The following is a 21,304-nucleotide window of genomic DNA, read 5'->3' on the forward strand; positions in this document are numbered from 1 at the left end:
GGAACTCTGCAGTCTAGCACCACCTTCAAGGGCACTTGAAGGAAGTGCTTTGTGTAAACCAGTATTTCTCAACTGTGATAATGTGATGTGTGGATTTCAGCTCCCAGAATTCCCCAGCTAGCATGGAAATTGGCAGCTAAAATCTGCACATCTTCCAAGTTGCACGGTTAGGAAACACTAATGTAAATTAATGATTCTCAACTTAGGTAACTGGTTGACGTGTGAATCCCAGGTCCCCCCCCCAAATTCCCAGCAATTAGCCAGGTTAGCTGTGGAAATGTGACTTTCTGGACTAGATAAATAAACCTAATGTAAATTTATTGCTATGTAAGCAGTCAAGAGTCTTTGCAGGATAGAAATATGTTTTAAAAATAATAAATCAGGGGCCTAGCTCAACATTCTGTATCATGCAGTGGCCAATCTGGAAACTCACCGGCATGAACAGAGGGAGCATAAATCTTTCCTTTTGGGGTTCCCCAACAACTGGTGTTTAAAAGTGGCTGCTAGTAATTCTAAAAATATCAAAGAGCCACCAAGCAGCCACTGATAGCTAGACATCCCACCCCCACCCTGGCGTCATTTGTGCAGCTGCCTTTAAAGCTGCCTGCACTAATGGCTATTCTGCATCTTAACGGCAGAAAAAATCCAGTTAATTATGCATTAAAAGCATCCTTTCGCAGAAATAGTCCAAGATGGGAAGAAAAAAAATAGAGCAGGATTAACACACACACAGCTTGGAGGAGAGAGAAGAGCAAAAATGTAAGCTGCACAAGCTTGATCGACCTCTTGTTTTGTTTTTTTTAAAAAAAGGAGCCTTTATTATTTTAATCTTCACAGTGCACTAAAAATACTCAAGGGGGTCTCCACCTACTATAAATGGGAGCATGAGGGTGATGCTTCTTAGGCCTACTCATGTACACATCTGTCCAGTGTGCACCTTTTTATGTTTTTTAAGATCAGAACTGGAAACGAAACTCTTGGGGCACTCGGGGCACTCGTACGGCTTCTCGCCCGTGTGGGTGCGCTGGTGGGTGATCAGGTTGGCTTTGACGCTGAAGCTCTTCCCACAGTAGGGGCAGCTGTACGGCTTCTCCCCAGTGTGCCTCCGCTGGTGCTGAACTAGGTGCGCCAGCTGGCTGAAGTTGTTGCCGCAGTAGGAACAGTTGTACGGCTTCTCGCCCGTGTGTACCCGTTTGTGGGTCAGCAGCCGAGAGTTCGTCACGAAGCGCTTCCCACACTCCAAGCAGGGGTACGGCTTCTCCCCCGTGTGGGATTTCTTGTGGATGTTGAGGTTGCCTTTCTGGCTAAAACTCTTGCCGCACTCAAAGCACTGGTGCGGTTTTCCTCCCGGATCAGTTTTTTCAAGACTCAGAAAAGGAGATTCCCAGGAGAGCCTCTCCCGGCAGGCGGTGCTTTTAGCTGGCTTTTCCCCCTTGGGCAGCGCTCCCAAGTGAGCAGAGCTGGGCTGAGGCAAGCGTCGGCTCTCAGGGCTTTTCCTCTTAGCCTTACACTTACAGACCGCCTCTCGGTTTTCGGGTCCCTCTTCGTCTCGTGTCAGGGTGGCGTTACGCTTGGGCAGGTCACTCCCCCGCGGCCAGCCTTTAGACGGCTGCTCTCCAGCACCGACTTTCTCTGGCGTCCCTGAGCTTGATTTTTTAGACAACCTTTCCTCGCAAGGGTTGCATCGCTGCACCTTCTCCGTCTGTACCTTCCGATTCTTAAGGAAACCCAGGCTTGGACAGAGGCCGTTTTCAGCAACGGCCTTGGTGGTTGTCGTCGTCTTCTTTTTCTTCTTCTGACTGACCTCTTGACAGCTCCTCTTATTTTCACCCGAACGGCGATCCTGCTTCATACTTTTCCCTGGGTAGTGCATCTGGCGGCCCCCGTGAATCTCTTCTAGCTCAGGATTGGATAGCAACTTTCCCGTGATTTTTTCTAAGGGGATACCCCATTCCATTGGCTCCGATATTCCTAGCAGAAGGGTGTTTTGCTTCTGGCTGTCCTGTGCAGGCTCCTTAGGTTCTGAAAGAAGGAAGCACACGATCATGAAAAACCATGAAGGGGTCATTCATTGGCTAGATTCCTTCCTCGTGGTCAAACTGAACTTGCTGGACAGGTCAAAGGATCTTCCTTCACCCCAAGCTAAACAGTAACATGAAAAAACCCCGGCCATGTGAAGGAGATCCACCCAAGCTTCTGGAGGTTCCCGAGACTGACTTCCTGCCATATCCGGAGCTAAAAATATACCAAAATATTCTTAATATTCACAGTTAAGCCCCACAATCTACTTTACTAAAAGTCTTCCAACTCCTAAAAAGATTCAGGAGGGTTGAAAAATCCAGTCTTCAGAAGCCAAAACGGCAAAAAGGTTACCTAGTCAAAGTTTAAATCATGATTTATGCATTGCAATGATTGCATTTTTCATTTTTTTTAACTCATTGGAGTAACTTGCCAGAGAGCAGTTAATGTTTTTAAAACTTTAATAATTTTAAAAATATGTGAACCCCGCCTCACCCTTTTTTTAATGTTAGTAAATGTGGTTTATTAAACATGATGGTCTAAACTGCGTATCGAAATACCGTGTTGCTATAAGCTCCTTCTGTATGTTATGGTAAAGGTTGCAAACATTTTTTCTAATATTTGTTGTGATGTTTTTATATGAAACGGTTATTGCTTCCACATTGTGCATTGCTGGGCTGCGATACTCTGGGAGTTGAAGTCCGCACATCTTAAAATGGCTAAGGTTGGAAGAAGCTGCTCTGCCATTTCAGCCACCCAGAATTTCCAAGACATCCCATTTCCAATTCCCCCCCCATGTTCTATAATTTCCCCACAACTTTATTATTATTTTTCCTGTTCACTACTTGCAATCTATATGGTTATTTTGAGATGGGTAGGGAGTATAGCTGTAAATGTTAAAGGCCCTCTCAAGCTAGCCGATACCTTTGTTATGCTGGTTATTTTTTGCTCTGAAAATGAATGCCCTCCTTTCTCTACTCCATTGTGTTATATAGATGCATCTGGCATGCTGGCTATAACTATTCGCCCATCAAAGCATCTGAAGGACAGAAGGCTGAGGAAGATGGTATATCGGACTGTATATTGTGGGAGATGCCATGACAGCTCTTGAAGAAAAGCAATATATATGTGCGTGCACACAGCAACTCCCACATCACGAAAGTCCTGAGCCAGTTTCTGCCAGGGGAAACAAACCCAGTTTGTTGGTGTGTGTATAATTCCAAAGAAGAAAAAAAAATCTTTTGTTCCATTGCTTTTCTCTGAATTATTTCATCAGAACAGATCAGACTAATCTCCAAATATTCAAAAGCTGTTGTTGTTAGTTGGGAAGTCGTGTCAGAACCATCGCAACCCCATGGACAACGTTCCTCCAGGCCTTCCTGTCCTCTACCATCTTCTGGAGTCCTTTTAAGCTCACGCCTACTGCTTCAGTGACTCCATCCAGCCACCTCATTCTCTGTCGTCCCCTTCTTCTCTTGCCCTTAATCTTTCCCAGCATTAGGCTCTTCTCCAGTGAGTCCTTCCTTCTCATTAGGTGGCCAAAGTATTTGAGTTTCAACCTCAGGATCTGGCCTTCTAAAGAGCAGTCAGGGTTGTTCTCCTCTAGGACTGGAATGCCCTGCAGTCCAAGGGACTTGCAGGAGTCTTCTCCAGCACCAGAGTTCAAAGGCCTCAATTCTTTGGCGCTCAGCCTTTCTTATGGTCGAACTTTCACTGCCATACATTGCAACTGGGAAGACCATAGCCTTGACTATACGCACTTTTGTTGACAGGGTGATGTCTCTGTGCTTTTTAGTGTGCTGTCTAGATTTGCCATGGCTTTCCTTCCCAGGAGCGTCTTTTAATTTCTTGGCTGCAGTCCCCGTTTGTGGTGATCTTGGAGCCAAAGGAAAAAAGCTGATTGGCTCTAAATACTGATTTTCACTACTGAGCAAAAGAGATCTCAACAAATGCACAGAGACTGAGCAGGCATGGTTACCCCAAAACTATAGTGGCAAATTCTGGATATTAATTAAGATCTATGCAGGTCAGCCCTCCCTTTGCCTTTCGTGGATCAGGTTTCTTGAAGAGAAACCACCTGCTGCCATTGTCAACCTCCCATCGCCCGGTTCGCTCCCACAGAGTCGGCCTCCTCGGGGTTCCGTCAGCTAAGCAATGCCGGCTGGTGACCCCCAGGGGGAGAGCCTTCTGTGTGGGCGTGCCGACCCTCTGGAATGAGTTGCCTCCGGAGCTGCGGATGGCCCCTGACCTTCGGTCCTTCCGCCGTGACCTGAAGACATGGATGTTCCAACAATCGGGCCTGGACTGACTATAGTTTTAAATTTGGTTTTATTGGGTTAATTGTTATGTATGTATTACATTTATTGTTTAATTCTTTTTAAAATTTTGTATTTTATGTTTTTTTTTAACTTTTTATTGTTGTGAGCCGCCCTGAGTCCTTAGGGAGAAGGGCGGCATATAAATTTTAATCAATTCAATTCAATTCAAAGAGAATGTTGATGAATACAGAACTTCAGTCTTACCCAAAATGGCTTCCTCTTCCTCATCATCTATGGAGATACAGCTTTCCACGCTGTCTGAGGGATTATGTTCAGAGGTGGGGGAATTCACCAATTCCTCCTCTAGAAGTCCAGGCACCTGAAGAACAAAAGACACCACGTGTATCTGATTAGCCAAGGTGGAAGGGTTTGATATGAAGTCAGCAACCCTAAGCTAAGCAGGTTTGCTTGGAAGAAGAGAATCAAGAATCAGTCTTTGGATTTTTTTATTATTTTTGGGGGGGGGGTGGAGGAGGTGAAAGATCATATAACTCGGTTTCCCCCTACTTATCTCCAATTCCTTTGGTCCAGGGGTCTCCAAACCTAGCAACTTTCAAGACTTGTGGACTTCAACTCCCAGAATTCCCTAGCCAGCATTAAAAGTCTACAGGTCTTTAACTTGCCAAGTTTGGAGACCTCCGTTTTATTCCAATGGACTTTTGTCACAAGCAGGCTTCTTTCCCAACTCCTCAGAGAATAGCCTGAAGCAGATACTCTTTTTTGTCAATTTTCTACAGGTAGTCCTCAGTTTATGACCACAGTTAGGACCAGAAGAACTTCAGTTGCTAAGCAATGTGGTCGTTAAATGAGTTGTGCCCAATTTTATGACCTTTTTTTTTTTGCTACATTTATTAAGTGAATCTGGCTTTCCCCATTGGCTTCACTTGTCAGAAACCCCTGGGAAGGTTGCAAATGGCTATCTTGTGACCCCAGGATGTCATAAATTCTTGCTAGTTGCCAAGAGCCTGGATTTTTTTTTTATCATGTGAAAGCAGGAACACTGGGATGGTTGTAAGTCACCCAGAGTCAGCTGGTTGAGTTGGGCAGCTATAGGAACTGAATGAGTGAATGGAGTCCTTTATTTTTCACCACTAAATTTGAACAGTTGCTAAACAAATGGTTGTAGGTCGAGGAAGATGATCAGGGGACTGGAGGCTAAAACATATAAGGAACGGTTGCTGGAATTGGGTACGTATAGCTTAACGAAGAGAAGGACGAGGGGGGACATGATAGCAGTCTTCCAATATCTCAGGGGCTATCACAAAGAAGAGGGAGTCAAGCTGTTCTCCAAAGCGCCTGAGAGCAGGACAAGAAGCAACGGATGGAAACTAGTCAAGGAGAGAAGCAACCTAGAACTAAGGAGGAACTTCCTGACAGTTAGAACAATTAACCAGTGGAACAACCTGCCTCCAGAAGCTGTGAATGCTCCAACACTGGAAGATTTTAAGAAGAGACTGGACGGCCATTTGCCCGAAATGGTATAGGGTTTCCTGCCTGAGCAGGGGTTGGACTAGATGACCTCCAAGGCCCCTTCCAACTTTATTATTATTATTGTTGTTGTTGTTGTTGTTGTTGTTAATCTTTTATTCATTAAACATCAAACTCAGTCAACTGAACACTCTAATTGACTGGCGCTAATGGTTGTCATGGGCTGCTGTCAGCATCCTAGGTATCAACCAGGTATCTCCTTAAAATGTAAGCCAGCGAGTAAGCGCAGTTTTTTGTAGCTTTGCTGGAGTTATTGCAGGAAGCTGCAATTTCTTGGATGTATTTTGCAAAGTTTTTGGACATAGTTCCCAGTGCCCCGATGACAATGGGTATCACTGTTACACGTTTCATCCATAATCGCGCAGTTTCGATGGCCATGTCGCGGTATTTTGTAATTTTTACCAGTTCTTTTTCTTCGACTGTGGCATCTCCTGGTACAGCGATATCAATCAACATATTATTATTATTATTATTATTATTATTATTATTATTATTATTATTATTATTATTATTATTAATCTGTACTTTACTTTCCAAAGTAGCTACTATGCCAGATCAAGCCTCGCATCGACTATTGTTACACGGGCCTTTTTGTATCTGTTTTTGTATTGAACGACCCATCCCATCTTGTTTCTGTTTTGACTGTTCATTGATTGTATGTCAGCCTGCATCTTCACTTTCTTTCAAGCTTGCTGCCAGCTGCCCTGGAAACGGTACAGGGTGGAGCATTGGATATCTATCTAGGTGGTGAAGTGTGCAAGAGGTAGAAATGAAACGCCTGAGAAGCGGTGAGAAGGCCTGGTTTCAGGGAGGCTAGCTTGGGTTGTTTAGCGTTTTCAAGGCCACCATCCAGGCTTCGGACTGTACGAAGAAAGAATGGTGCACCAGGACCAGAGACTTTCACAAAACATCTTTCTGGCCAATGATTGAACTCTGGTTGCCTGGCTATTGGGAGGGGCGAGCTCTGGGGTTGCCTTCAGCTTCTTTCTTCAGGCAATTTTTCTTCACACCTTGTTCAAACTTTTCTGTATTCTCCAATCTATGAAGTCAAGGGGTTTTCTTCCCTAGGGATTGAACAGAGGCAGCCCTGACATTGTAGTTGAGTGACACCTAATTGCTTTATACTGCTTGAAGTGCCCTAAACCAGGGCTTTTCAACCAGTGGTACGGGTACCACCTCTGGTACATTGGCTCCTGCCAGGTGGTACGCGACCATCCTAGAGAAGTGGTAGCAGGGGAGGGGAATGAGCTGAACCGGTGGCAGCACCGCACAAGCCTGAGCGAGAGACGGCTGGAGCTGCAGGGCTGTCAGGGCTCAGCGGAAGCACCAGGATCAACGCTTCTTCAGGGCTGTCAGGGCTCAGTGGAAGCGCTAGGATCAGCGCCAGGCTCCAGTTGGAGCTCGGCGCTGATCCCGGTGCTTCTGCTGAGCCCAGAAGAAGCACCGATCAGCTGGAATGTTGCAGCATCTCCAGTCTTGTGATTTACATTCAGATGCTTGGCAACTGATTCATATTTATGACGGTCACAGTGTCCCATGATCATGTGAAATGACCAAAACCTGCTGCAACCACCCAGCAGACGGGGAATAAAAACCAACCCCCCCACACCACCCACACTGCCAATCCTCAACAGAAATGCCCACAACAATGAAAACCTCAGACAGGAGGAAGAGCGCTGACGGGCGGGCGGGCAGGCAGGCGTCTTGCTCGGCTGTGGCTTGGGGGGCACTTTTTTCAGTGCCATTGTAACTTCAAACAGTCACTAAGCGAACAGTTGTAAGTCGAGGACTACCTGTACTTCATCACTTTTTTGTGTTAGGGGGTGTCAAGAACCTGACACCTTGCTAGGCGACTGGTGGTACTCGGATGTTGCCATATCCTAAAAGTGGTATAATGGGGGAAAAGGTTGAAAAGCCCTGCCCTAAACATGCTGGTAAATCCAGTCCTCAATGCTTTGTCGCCATTTCTATTGGCGCAGCCCAGATTTATATGCAGTTCATAAAAAAAGAGGCATGAAAAAATATATTGCAGAGATGTATGATCCTGGCCTATCCATGTCAGCCATCACAGATGTCATAGTGTTAACATAAATGTTAAGTGCTTTGTCCAGATCTGTTTGTTCTTTCAGGGGAACTCAACAGAATGCACAGGTGGCATAACTGCACAGAATTTTTTTTCTGTCTCTAAATAGAGGCTCATTACATCAAAATTTTGTCATCACATCATCCCAAAGGCTTCTCTTCTTTAGGTTGAACATACCCAGTTCCCTTATTCTCTCCTTGTTTTTTCACTTTGATCAGCCTTATTGGATGCCTTTCTCTGAACAAATTCCAGTTTCTTTGAATGAAATTTCAGAGATAATCTTGGTAGCTGAGTCACACAATTAAGTATCCTGCATTCATATAATTACTCTCATTTGAGCCTAAACTGAATCCAGAGTGTATGCAAATAAAAAAAAACACAGACTGGGCTTCCGGTTTGCCTATGCACCCGACATGGACGTCTGGAGGATGGCTCTCGTCTTCCACGTCCAGTTTCGCATTGCTGGGGAGCTCTAAAAGGGCCAGTCACCCTGGAGGGGGGACCAGCAAGAAGGGTTTTTTGCAGAAACGCGGGGGAGCCACAACCCCCTCATTAGTGCATTCCCTTCGAACCGGCGGATGAAAGACCGGCCGTAACAACATGGCCGGTTACTAGGCTGCAGACAGCCAAAGTGACACTTACCACCAGGCAACATTAAAGCAGTGTGGAAGCTACTGGTAAGATTCCTATTTCTCTGATATTCCAATCTTCTTCTTTTCACCTAAATAAGCTGCTAAGTACTTTCCCCCCTGTGGAGAGGAAGGGGGGAGTTTCAATCCTCCCTTCAAGAGAGTGGCGATCTAGCCTTCAGGGGTGTTTTTTAAAAAATTTTTTGAAAAAAACAAATTGATCTCAATTAGAACTTTATAACGTGGACTAAAAGCTTTTGACTATCTACTTCATACCCCCTACTCTTATTTGAAAATTTGTCTCTGTTCTTCCAAAATAGAAGAAATAATTGAAAGAGATTTACAGATACCTCCCTAAAAGAAACAGAAAAGAAACTCTCTAAGTGCTTGGGGGACACTCAGTGGCCAAACCTGAAACTGCAATTGAAATTGCTTTGGCTGACTCCCTAGCTTTTGGAAAAAAACCAGAAAGCGTCTTGGAGAAGCAAACTCAAATTCTGACTACAACTAATAATTTATTGGGACAGAACACAATAGAAAAAATTGAACAATTAAATACATTGATGGAAGAATTAACTACTCAACAAGCATAGACATTTGAAGATAAAAATGAGAAATGAATGGAAGAAAAACTATATAGTCCAGGACAACTATATCAAGAGATGAAAATAATGAGAGGATTTGGTGTTTTTATCAGACCCCTCAAAGCCTTCAAAAAGGAAGATTCTTTGATGACCTTGAAGTGAAAAATCATATGGCAAAGGAAAAAAGCAAGAATAAGACTGAAGAAAAATGGACATATCTAAGAGGCCTGAAACAGAATATTAAAATAGACAGGATTGTATTTGGATTATGAGAGATTGTTTTGATGAGTAGATTAAAATACTATCTAATTAAAAATAAATAAAAAATAAAAACAAACTCAGATGTATGAATATTAACTGTTAAATTGAAATACTGAGCTGTTTAAATGAAATTAAGATGTGTATATGTTAAGAATGATATAATGTAATTAATATACATAGAGGTAGTGATATGAAAGATGAAAGGATGTATTAAATGTTGAAATGGAAGAAATTTTTGGCTAATTTTTAATATGTGGAAATTATAATGAAAACAAGATTATATTGTTTTATCAACTTGTTGATATGAAATGAAATAGATAAGAAGTGTATCTATATTACCAGGTATTAAAATTGTGTAAAGGGAAGGGAGGTCACCTAGAAATATAAAACAGAGAAACTTTCAAACATTTAATTTTAATATTAATGCAAAATTAAAGCTGGAAAAATATACAAGGTGTTTGATGTCTTAAAGATGGAATGTTAAAATATAAAATATATTAAAGTATTGATAAATGTAAGAAAACTACTTAATAATTGATGGATAAAAATAAGAAGTATGTTTATTTAGATAAGAGATAATATGTATCAAAGGAAAAAAGAGAGGAAATTCTGGTTATAACAAATTGGAGATTTGTAATAATATGTATTTGTACGAAATGGAACTATTGTAACCCAGACACCATGTTGCTTTTTAAAGATACTATTGTAATATTGGAAAATCAATAAAAAACTACAGACTGAGCTTCTGTATTGTGGCAACACATAAGTGACCTCCTTAATGCAAAATAGATTGAAACTATTGTATTAATTCACGTGATTTGGAAGCAATATTCCGACTGCTGCAACCTCAAACTCATTTGGCTTTTTTGGAGCCAATGCAGACAATGGACATCCAAATGTAGAAATTAAGGGCCACAAGAATTGGCAGAATTTGGACCACATTTGGTTGCTAAATGATACACCCTAGTAAGAATACCTGGCTATATTTTGTAGACTTCCAAGAAGGCCACATTTTGAACTCCTTTCTCAAAAATCATGACAATGGAAGAGTCTGTTGTAGACTGCCTTTGAACCACGGACCTACCTTTTCTTTAGAAGACTCCGTTTCTTGCAACTGACGGAGGAACTTTTCTGCTAGGGCCAAGGCCTGAGAACAGGTGGCCGGACTACTTTTACAGACCCAGATCTGCATCTCCAGTGGCAAGATGGTCAGGAACTGCTCCAGGATCACCAGATCCACAATTTGTTCCTTGGTGCGCCTCTCTGGTAGAAGCCACTGGCGACAAAGCTCCTGGAGTTCGTTCAAGACCGCTCGAGGGCCCTCAATTTCCTGGTAGCAGAAATGCCGGAAATGTTGGCGTTTTATCTCCAAGCTGTCAGTGTCAGCCTCAGTCAAGGTCTGCTCTTTCGAAGGCCCCAATTTTGTCAGGTTCTCAGGGGCTTTCTGTGGTTCCCTGCTGAGGCCCTGCAAGATAGGCCTCCCCAGGGTACGCACTTCCTTGGACAATTGGTTGGGCTGTTTCATCATCCGATATGAAGCCTTGAACGCCATCATGTCCTCCTCAGAGACGGACTCAAACAACCGTGATGGTCTCCAAACAGAGTAAAGAGAAGGCACCATGGGCAATCCTTTCTGCTGTTGAGTTTTTTGGCTCTCTTGCAGGCCTCCTACGTCCAGTCCCTGTTTGTTCTGCAGGAAAGCTGACCCTGACAGGATGTTCTTTGCAGTTTCCCCATAGAGAATACGAGAGTTTCTTTCCCCTTGGTTTGCGTGGGGTTTTGGCCCCCACAGGTGACAGGATGCCATCTTAGTTGCTGGCTGGACAATCTGAACTGGAAAAAGAAAATTGGCTAAGGATCAGTGCCGTTTGATGCCTACTGTACATTCCAACCCTACCTTGTACTTGATGTGGCTTTTAAAATAACCTAAATACTTCAGGGAGCAGCTAATGTCAGGCAGATTGACCTCAAAGGCTCTAGTTTTATCCTCAGGCAATAAGTAAGATTAGGAATATGAGAAGCAGAATCTTCTCAATGGGATATTATGAGAATTGTGAGAAGATTGTGGGAATGCAGCTCGCTTCCATCCCTTTGCACAAGGAAGAAAAAGTGCCAAGTTCGTGGCCAGTTGAGAAAAAGGCAAAATTCCACAGGAATCCTGAGTTCTAAATATTTATTTTAATATAAATGTTTCAGATACTTTTTTTTCCCCTTTTCTTCGGGGGCAATTTTCATTATTCTGCTAAATGGAAGGGGGGGAAAATCACTGGAGTCTTTCAACGCTTTTTCTCACCTGCTTAGTGCTGGGCCTCTGTTTGTACTTCAGCAGCTAGATATATATATAAGGTAAAGGTTCCCCCGCACATGCGTGCTAGTCGTTTCCAACTCTAGGGGCCGGTGCTCATCTCCATTTCAAAGCCGAAGAGCCAGCGCTTGTCCGAGGACGTCTCCGTGGTCATGTGGCCGGCACGACTAGACGCCAAAGGCGCACGGAATGCTGTTACCTTCCCACCATAGTGGTCCCTATTTTTCTACTTGCATTTTTACGTGCTTTCGAACTGCTAGGTTGGCAGAAGCTGGGACGAGTAACAGGCGCTCACTCTGCTACGCGGCACTCGGGATTTGACCTGCCAAACTGCTGACTTTCTGATCAACAAGCTCAGCGTCCTAACCCACTGAGCCACCGTGTCCCTTAGATATATATTAGACACCATCTATATCAGTTTTTAGTCAGGTCCCTGCTCAGGAAGAGAATTAGACTTTTCTAACTCTATAATTCTCCTTTGCAAGCAGGTCCAATCCCAAATGTAGTGTTTCTCAATCTTGGCCATTTTCAGACATGCAGACTTCAACTCCCATAATTCCCCAGCCAGTTTGTTGGCCAGGGAATTCTGGGAGTTGAAGTCTGCTAGGTCGAGAAACACTGCACTAGTGTCTCCAGTGAGGGATGGACAGAAGGCAAGTAATGATTTATCAAACAGTCTATTCCAACTTACTTGGAAATCTGTAAGAGGTTCTATTCCCATGTATTACTCCTAGTGTTTTAGCCAGGACAACAACAACAACTTTGCACCCCTCAATTTAGAATGCCAAAAAAGATGCTTGCAAACACAACCACCAAACTGATTTTTTAGGAAGGAACAACTAGGATTTCAAGGTGTTTTTTTTCTTCTGACACTGAAAAGTAATTCTTTTATTCAAAAATGGGATGAAAGGCACCCTGGTCTTTAATTCCTAGATTACAGTTGTATAATATGCCCAACCAACTCAGTTACTATCTCAGAGAAAATAGCTGCCACTGTGAGCTGGCCCTAAGCTGTCAGACAACCCACTCAAACAGGGCAGTTTTACACGTACACGCTGCTCCTCGCAGTACACGCTCCTCGCAGAAGTACATGGGACAGTGTATCTTCTGGCTTCTTTTTACTGCAGTCCTAAATCTACAGGGGGCCTGACTGGGGTTAATACTCACTGCAGACAAAACTGGAGCAAACTTGCCAGACCTACTTCTTTCATCCCGTGGTGTTCTGCTCCATTTCCATGGAGTTTGTGTTTGTTGGAAAAAAAGGAAATGAGAGACAAAGGTACTACACTACAGTGATACTGTTTTTCCAGGGCCATTCCCGGTCAATCTCTGCATTGGCAGCAGGAGGAAGAAAATAATCTGCCGTTAATGCTCTTGTCCCAATTTGCTTGGCCTCACTAGCAGGTTGTGTAGCCTCCTAGAATCCCAGAGCTGTTTGGGGCTAAAACTAAATCCATCTTCATACTAGCTCTGATTTAGTTCTGTGCTTGTATGATACAGGTAACCTGAGGGACAGAGCTGCAAAAACCCAGCCTTATTATAACATGGATGGGCCTTAAGGATCTAGTAAAAATGGAAATAGATTTCTGCAGTGCTTTTTTTGTAAAAGAAAAAGGTGCCGGAACTCACACGTGTCATACAACCCGCCTTGCCTACCCTACAAGGTTCCATCCAAAAAAGGTGCCGGAACTCACTATGAGAAAAAAAGCCCTGGATTTCTAAAGGAGAACTCAAGAAAAAAAACCCTACACTTTATCTCCCATCACTGTATAATCAGTGTAGCCCAAGGTGGATAAAAAGTAGATTAGGATCTATTATTCCACTATTGGATGGGTTTGAATAGCTCAGCAGGGGTCTCCAATTGCTACTTAAGGAGCAAAAAGCAGCCTGGTTAATTCAAATTCTCTGGATACCTTTATTGTGGAGGTGGAGAATCAGTGAAGCTCTTAAGTTATTCAGGGCAGTTTTTGACAAACCTGACTATTGTGAGGGATTCTGAATATTGTAGGACAGTAATATCTGCTTTTATTAGGCCAACTGAAATTTTCCAAAATACTTTGCAACTTTCCAAGATTTTTCATTGGACATCATAATTTAAAAAATCCAGAAAAAAGGATAACAGAGAGGAAAAACAAGGCTTATGGTTTAAAACACCCATGTTCCGCATTCCTGATTGTTTCATCAAAGCAATTGCAAAAAAAAAATTCTCTTTCAAAATGAATTTTGGATCTATCAATTTCTACAACAGGGTGAGCATTATTTTGGAATATTTATATCAGTTTGGCTACAGGCATTTTGGCTCTTTTGTTTCTTAAAAGTCTGGAGATGTTTGCAAAAAAAAATAGTTGTGTCAGACGTTTAGTAAACTGTTAAAAAGCAATGTAGGGAATCTCCAAAGGTTGGAGAAAAATTAACTGGATAGGTTGTGGATTAAAAACTAGACTCCTGACACTTTTCACTATTGAATTTAATTACAGCTGTCTTTCTTCTGAATGTTATACTGGATGCACGTTTTACAATTCATTTATGCCGATCCAGTTTATGTTTTGAATAAAGTGATGAATTCTAACTTAAAAGCCTAAGGCTGATTTAGAAATATTCTGGGACAGCAGCTTTTGCATGCCTTTACAATACCTTTTCTGAACTTTACAATAAATACCTTGCCTATCTATTTTAATGTTTTTGCTCGTCATTTTTCACTCCTTTAATAGCTAAGTAATCTGTGTACCAAACTCGAATTACTGAGCAGATGGGAAACGGTTGTTTACATCATTAAACCTCAATCATTATGGAACTTAGCAAAACTTAACTTCTGAACAGCCAAGGGCAGGATTGAACCTAAGGTGTTTTTTTTTAATTTTTCCTATTTCCTGATCAAGGATCCCGCATCATAGTTTCTTACTTTCTCTCCGGGGAGGGGGGGGGCTTTAAAAAAAATAAATCACACCGCAGTCCCAGGGAGCAAAATCAATCCTACCCCGGAGAAAAAGGCAGATCCGTCACCAAATCTTGCACGTCGTTGATTCGGGAACTTTTAGTGCAATGGGACTCCGGCGTGCAAGGGTTGCAGCCCAGCAATTCAGCAGCACTGCCTTGCTGGAGCGGCTGGCCGGACTGCAACTCCTATGGTGCCCAGCCAGACCTTCTTTCCACCCCCACCCTCCCGGGAAGCCTTCCCGCCTCCCCAGCCCGGGCTTTCCCCTCCTGTGGATGCCGGCGCTCACCTTCCCTTTGCAGCCTTTGCATCGCGCCTTTCCGCCGCTGCATCCCAACTTTCAGGAATGGGTGACCCTCTCCATGGCACCCAGGATGGAGAAGCATACAAAGGGCAGTTTCTCACCGAGAGGAAGGAGCCGAGCCAGGACAGGAAGAAGGAGGAGGAGGAGGAGGAGGAGGAGGAGGAGGCGGCGACGACCCTTCCCACTCGTTTCCCCCCCCCCGCCACAAATCTGGACCTTTCTAGGCAGGAGAGCTCGGTGTCTTTAACCTTTTGAGCAAAAAAAAAAAAAAGGGAGGGGGGGAGAGAAACCGGCGCAGGCGCGCGCGCGCGCGCGCCGGGGGCAGCCGAGCGAAGCCCCGAGGGGGGGGAGGGAGCGCGCACGCGCACGCGCGTGACCAAACGGCTAGCCCAGGGTGTTAGGCAACCTCGGCTCTTTTAGGACTCGTGGACTTCAACTCCCAGAATTCTGGGAGTTGAAGTCCACAAGTCATAAAAGAGCCAAGGCTGCCAATCCCTGATATAGGAGGGGTAGATCTGGTTTTTACCAACTGCCTCCTGTAGCGACCCTTCTGAAAAAACAACCCAACCCTTTTTTTTTGGGTCATAGCCAAAATTTATGTTGCTCAGCGAGACATTTGTTCACTGAGTTTTGCCCCGTGTTACAACCTTTCTTGCCACAGTTGCTAAGTGAATCATTGCAATTGTTAAGTTAGTAACTCGTTGTGTGAATTCTGGGAGTTGAAGTCCATGAGTCATAAAAGAGCTGAGGTTGCCTACCCCTGGGCTAGCACATGCCCGGGGTTTGGCGAAGGAGGCGGGAGGGGGAGGGGGGATGGGTCGAGTTTGCAGGGAAGCCGCCTGTGGCTCTGATGAGGAGGAACCCCTTTCCGTCTGGGCGTTGGCCATAAGTCAGGTCGGTCCTCGCCTCTGCGACCACCACCGGGCTAAGCCAGGCGATGGTGAAGGAAAGTTTTTGCCCCATTTTCACGACTTGCCTTGCCGCAGTTGTGCAAGTTAGCAGCGCCGTAGTGAGTGAGTTAGCAGCACCGTTGACTTTGCTTGTCAGAAAGGTGGAGGAATCTCAAAAAGGGGGGGTCACTTGGTTCCCCCCCCCGCACGGCAACCGTCATAAAGAGCCTTGGTGGAGCTGTGGGCTAATGCCTCCTTAAGTAACACCAGCTGCCTGCAATTAGTGCAGGTTCGCATCCCACCAGGCTCAAGGTAGACTCAGCCTTCCATCCTTCCCAGGTAGGTAAAATGAGGACCCAGATTGTTGGGGGCAATTAAGCTGACTTTGTAATAATGCCGCTTGGGGGGGGGGCGAAAGCCCTAATAAGCAGGCGTATACATAGAATGAAGGCTATTTAATTTTTTAAATTTTAATTCCATTTATATCCCGCCCTTCTCTGAAGACTCAGGGCGGCTTACAAACTTAGCAGTAGCCTAATAATAATAATAATAATAATAATAATAATAATAATAATAATAATAATAATAATAATAATAATAATAATAATAATAATAATATAAAGTTGGAAGGGACTTTGGAGGTCATCTAGTCCAACCCCCTGCTCAGGCAGGAAACCCTATACCATTTCAGGCAAATGGCTGTCCAGTCTCTTCTTAAAAACCTCCAGTGTTGGAGCATTCACCACCTCTGGAGGCAGGTTGTTCCACTGGTTAATTGTTCTAACTGTCAGGAAGTTTCTCCTTAGTTCTAGGTTGCTTCTCTCCTTGACTAGTTTCCATCTGTTGCTTCTTGTCCTGCTTTCAGGTGCTTTGGAGAACAGCTTGACTGCCTCTTCTTTGTGGTAGCCCCTGAGATATTGGAACACTGCTATCATGTCACCCCTCACTCTTCTCTTCATTAAACTACACATACCCAATTCCAGCAACCATTCCCTATATGTTTTAGCCTCCAGCCCCCTAATCATCTTTGTTGCTCTTCTCTGTACCCTTTCTAGAGTCTCGACATCTTTTTTACATCATGGTGACCAAAACTGGATGCAGTATTCCAGGTGTGGCCTTACCAAGGCATTGTAAAGTGGTATTAGTACTTCACTTGATCTTGATTCTATCCCTCTGTTAATGCAGCCTAGCACTGTGTTGGCTTTTTTGGCAGCTGCAGCACACTGCTGGCTCATATTGAAGTGATTGTCTACTGCCTTCATTCTATGTATATATGTATATGTATATTCTATTGCTAAGCACATTGATTTCTGCTTAGATTGTAAGCCGCCCTGAGTCTTGGGAGAAGGGCGGGATATAAATGGGATTAAAATAAAAATAAATAAAATAAATGCAGGCTAGTTGCCAAGCTTCGACGTTTTGATCACGTGACCGGGGGGGGGGGAAATGCTGCAAGGGTCATAAGTGTGAAAAACGGCCAGGTCCCTTTTTTTTTCTTTGCTGTAACTTTGAATGGTCACTAAGTGGACCATTCTAAGGAGCTAAGACATTACTCTATGCTACGTTGATAACCTGATCGACACATCTGTATTGTAAAACCTTACTAAAAAAAACAACCATGTTTTCAAGTGTTACAGCAAAAAACAAAAGTAGAGTTATTTATCTTCCATGGATCTTACTATGGCAAGTCACAGATCAGAGTAGTTATTCCTCAACTTTATGATCATAGCTGACCTTGGAATTAAAGTATAAGTTGTGCTGGTCATTAAGCAGGTCATCATGCAACAAACCCGATTTTACATTCTTTGAGATGATCATTAAGCAAATTACCATGGTTGTTAAGCAAACTCATTGTCCACAATGGGCATTTTTTACAGATCCAGTAGAAAACGAGTTTCTGGGAACAAACATCATAAATTACAGCCACAAATGACTGCCACTTGCTGGGTGTCCCAAATGCTAAGTCGACTGTTGTATTGTTGTTTACGCTCCTCCTTTCCCCCAAGCAACTCAAGGCAGCATTAGTTAGTTAGTTATTCATTCCCTTGTTACCAGGTTTATGTAGCTGCTTGCATAGGTTGACAATGGGCTTTTTGTTTATATTTTAATATAATTTTTTAATTTTATTTTTTATTATTTTTTTTATTTATTATTTAATTTTAATTTTAATTTTTTTTTTGCCGGCTCCAAAGATGGCGGACGTGCTGGGGAGAGCTCCGTGAGCCCCAGCGGCAAGGCGTCCCCCCAGGAGCCCCCCAGGGATGTCTCCAGACCCCTGTGGTGGGGTCAGAGGTTTTTAGCAACTAAGTTGGGCAATGTGCCGCCCGCTGCCTCCCCGGACCGACCGTAGGGGCGCCGGGGCATCTCCGGCCCGCCCCCTGGGCCGTTGGCGGCCGTTCTGAGTGGATGCCGGCGTCCCCGCTCTGCCTCGGCCGCCTCAACCTGCTCTGGGGCGACGGCGGCGTCTCCAAGCGAATCGACATCAAAGGAGACGCCGCGGATCAGCTGTGCAGCGGCGGCGGCGGCAGCGAGGGCGACGGTGGCGCCGACAACCTCTCCGGACCCCGATCGACCGTTTCCCAGGGACCATCGACAGCGGCGGTGGCGGCGGCGGCGTGGCGTCTCCGGCCCGCCCCCCTGAGCCGTTTGTAGCCGTTGTGAGTAGGGACCGGCGTCTCCGCTCGGCCTCGGCTGCCTCGGTCTGCTCCTGGGCGGCGGCGGCGCCTCTGAGCGAATCCACATCAAAGAAGACGCCGTGGATCAGCTGTGCAGCGGAAGCGGCGGCGGCGAGGACGGCGGCGACGGCGACAGCTTCTCCGGGCCCCGGTCGACTGTTTTTCCAGGGGCCTTCGACGGCGGCAGTGGCAGCGGCGGCGTGGCGTGTCCGGCCCGCCCCCTGAGCTGTTTGCGGCCGTTATGAATAGATGCCGACGTCCCCTTTATACCTCGGCCGCCTCGACCTTTTCCTGGACGGCAAAGACGTCTCCGAGCGGACCTTCATCAAAGGAGACACCGCGGACCAGCTGATCAGTAGAGACAGCAGCGACGATGGCGGCGACGGCGGCAACAACATCTCCGAGCCTCCCACCGACCATTTCTCTCCGGGAGCCTCGACAGCAGCGGTATCAGCAACGGCATGGCATCTCCGGCCAGCACCCGGGCCGTACGCGGCCGTTTAAAACCCATTCCATCTTCTGCTGCACTAATCCTCCCGGGTCCACTCTTGTCGACAAAGAAGACGACGGCGATGTAACCGGCCCGCTCCTGAACCGCGGCACGGACCGTTTCCTCTCGAGGCACTTACAACGAAGGCGGCGACAGCGGCGACATGGCATCTGGGACTCCCGTACCTCTGGGAGGCCGCGCTCTGGACGGTCCCCAACCAGTAGGGGCCTATGGAGCTGCGGCCGGGAACAACGCTCAGAATATCAGTACGGCGAGAGAACCGTAGGGGCGACTGAACCACCGAAACCAACGCCAGCTGAGAATATCACCACCTTGCCTTCTGCCCACTCTCAACCTTCCTTGCCCACCCTCTCCCCACAGGACATGATGGGCCTGGGTGCAAGCCACGGTGGCAGAGTGGCTTGGCCTTACACCTGCAGCCCCATAGAGGTGGGAGCTCTATGGGGTGTGCTTCACCCAGAGTGCGTTCTGGACCATCCCCGGAAACAGAGTCACAACCCATCGTGAGAGGATGAGGAGTGGCCTGCTTCTGGGGTTCACCCGGCCAAGTGGCAGTGGCTGGGTGACGGTCCAGATACCCACCTACCCGGACTCGACCCTCCTGCTAAACACCATCTAGGGGACTGCCTTCCCGGAATCCTTCGTGACTTTATGCTCCTTTACTACTCCAGCACGGACCTGCACGCCCTCAGGGGTTCCCCCCTCTCCTGGGTGCGACCCGCCTTCGCTACCACCTCCAATCTCGAGGAAGGGCCCGACCACTGGGTCTCTGAGAGATGGCCGGGCAGGGTCAGGGGCCTCCAACATAAACCCAACAAGAGGCCCCTGATTAACTTCTTAGCTAAATTCTTTGTGGGATTAGGGAGGGGGGGAGTGGACTATGGTTGTTCGACGAAGGGGGGCCTTCCAACAACCATAGCACAGGCCAGGCCTACGACCGTTCGCGAAGAGGAGGAGCGGGGCTCGATCGCCGATGAAGCCCAGAGGCGAGCCGACGGACTACCAATCCCCAGGACGGTGGGGAACGGCAGAAGGTGCACAAGCAGAGGGCCGTATCGACACCGGGAGGGTCATCTCCGCTTCCTACAAGCGGTGAGACGCTACGACCCTCTGTCTCTTCCCCGAGGACCCGGGAGCGAAGATGTGCAGCCTCCTGAGCTCAGGCTGGTCTACCTAAATGCCAGGTCCGTTGCTAATAAGGCTCCCCTTGTTCGATACCTAGTTGAGGGTGAGCACGCGGACCTGGCTTGCATCACGGAAACCTGGCTGGGCCCAGAGGGAGGTGTTCCTCTGGTTGACCTCTGCCCTCCTGGTTTCCGGGTGCTGCACCAGCCTCGATCTCATGGTAGGGGCGGAGGAGTGGCAGTAATTATCAGGGAGACCCTAAGCCCGCGGGAGACCACCGTCCCTCAGATAGTTGGGTGTGAGTCTCTCTAAGATACGGTCCTGGGGCGCAGTTGGGCCTGCTGCTGGCATACCTTCCACCTAATCGCACAGCGGCAGCCCTGCCTAAGCTACTCGATGTCCTCTCGGGGTTGGTGGTTGAATTCCCCAAACTCATAGTTTTGGGCGACTTCAACCTACCGTCCCTAGGAGGATCGTCTGAACTAGCTCGGGAGTTCATGGCTTCCATGACGGCCATGGACCTGTCGCAAGTAATTTCAGGACCGACTCATGAGGGAGGCCACACCCCTGACTTGGTTTTCTTATCTGGACGGTGGCGTGATGATCTTGGTGGGGGCTCTCCAACCGTTATGCCCCTGTCATGGACCGATCATCACCTCCTACGGCTGGACTTCCGCTTTGCCACCCCCACCGTGGGTGTGCGGAGCCAACCAGATGGTACCGCCCCAGGTGCCTAATGGACCCTGATAGGTTCCAGGCAGCGCTTGGGAACCCACCTGCACTCCCTGCTCAAAACTCGGCGGATGCCTTAGTGGAAGCCTGGGAAAGGGCAGCCACGGAGGCACTTGATCGAGTTGTACCCTTGCGGCCCTTGACCCAGCGCCGATCCCAGCGAGCCCCATGGTTCTCCGCGGAGCTCTGGGAGATGAAGCGTCGGAGACGGGGCCTAGAGAGCCTTGGAGATCCAGTCGATCCGAATCCGACCGGTTGCGACTAAGAATCCACACCAGGTCTTATCTCGCAGCGATGAGGGCGGCGAGAGCCAATTACTTTTCCACCCTCATCGCATCTGCAGATAATCGCCCGGCAGCCCTGTTTAGAGTGACCCGCTCCCTTCTGAACCAAGAGATGAGGGAGGAGCCCTTACAGGGTCGAGCCGAGGAATTTGGTCAATATC

At 46.5% G+C, this 21,304-nt stretch overlaps 1 protein-coding gene across 1 annotated transcript; it reads right to left on the reverse strand.

Moving 5' to 3' along the window:
- Positions 1-795: 795 nt before the first annotated feature.
- LOC308661482 (uncharacterized protein) lies at positions 796-15,045 on the reverse strand. The gene is made up of 4 exons (XM_081316415.1): positions 14,912-15,045; positions 10,467-11,215; positions 4,542-4,656; positions 796-2,022 (listed from the first exon to the last, which is right to left on the reverse strand). Exons 1-4 carry the CDS (start codon positions 15,006-15,008, stop codon positions 911-913), a joined length of 2,073 nt encoding a protein of 690 aa, XP_081172541.1. The 5' UTR covers positions 15,009-15,045; the 3' UTR covers positions 796-910.
- Between the last annotated feature and the right edge of the window lie 6,259 nt (positions 15,046-21,304).

Source organism: Vipera berus (assembly GCF_964194415.1).
Source record: "Vipera berus genome assembly, chromosome: 2".
Taxonomy (NCBI): domain Eukaryota; kingdom Metazoa; phylum Chordata; class Lepidosauria; order Squamata; family Viperidae; genus Vipera; species Vipera berus.

Coding starts and splice junctions, on each gene's coding strand:
- LOC308661482 (XM_081316415.1), bottom strand. CDS start 15,008: ATGCTTCTCCATCCTGGGTGCCATGGAGAGGGTCACCCATTCCTGAAA. Junction 11,216..14,911: donor GCAAAGGCTGCAAAGGGAAG/GTGAGCGCCGGC, acceptor TTCTTTTTCCAG/TTCAGATTGTCCAGCCAGCA. Junction 2,023..4,541: donor GGAAGAGGAAGCCATTTTGG/GTAAGACTGAAG, acceptor TCCTTCTTTCAG/AACCTAAGGAGCCTGCACAG.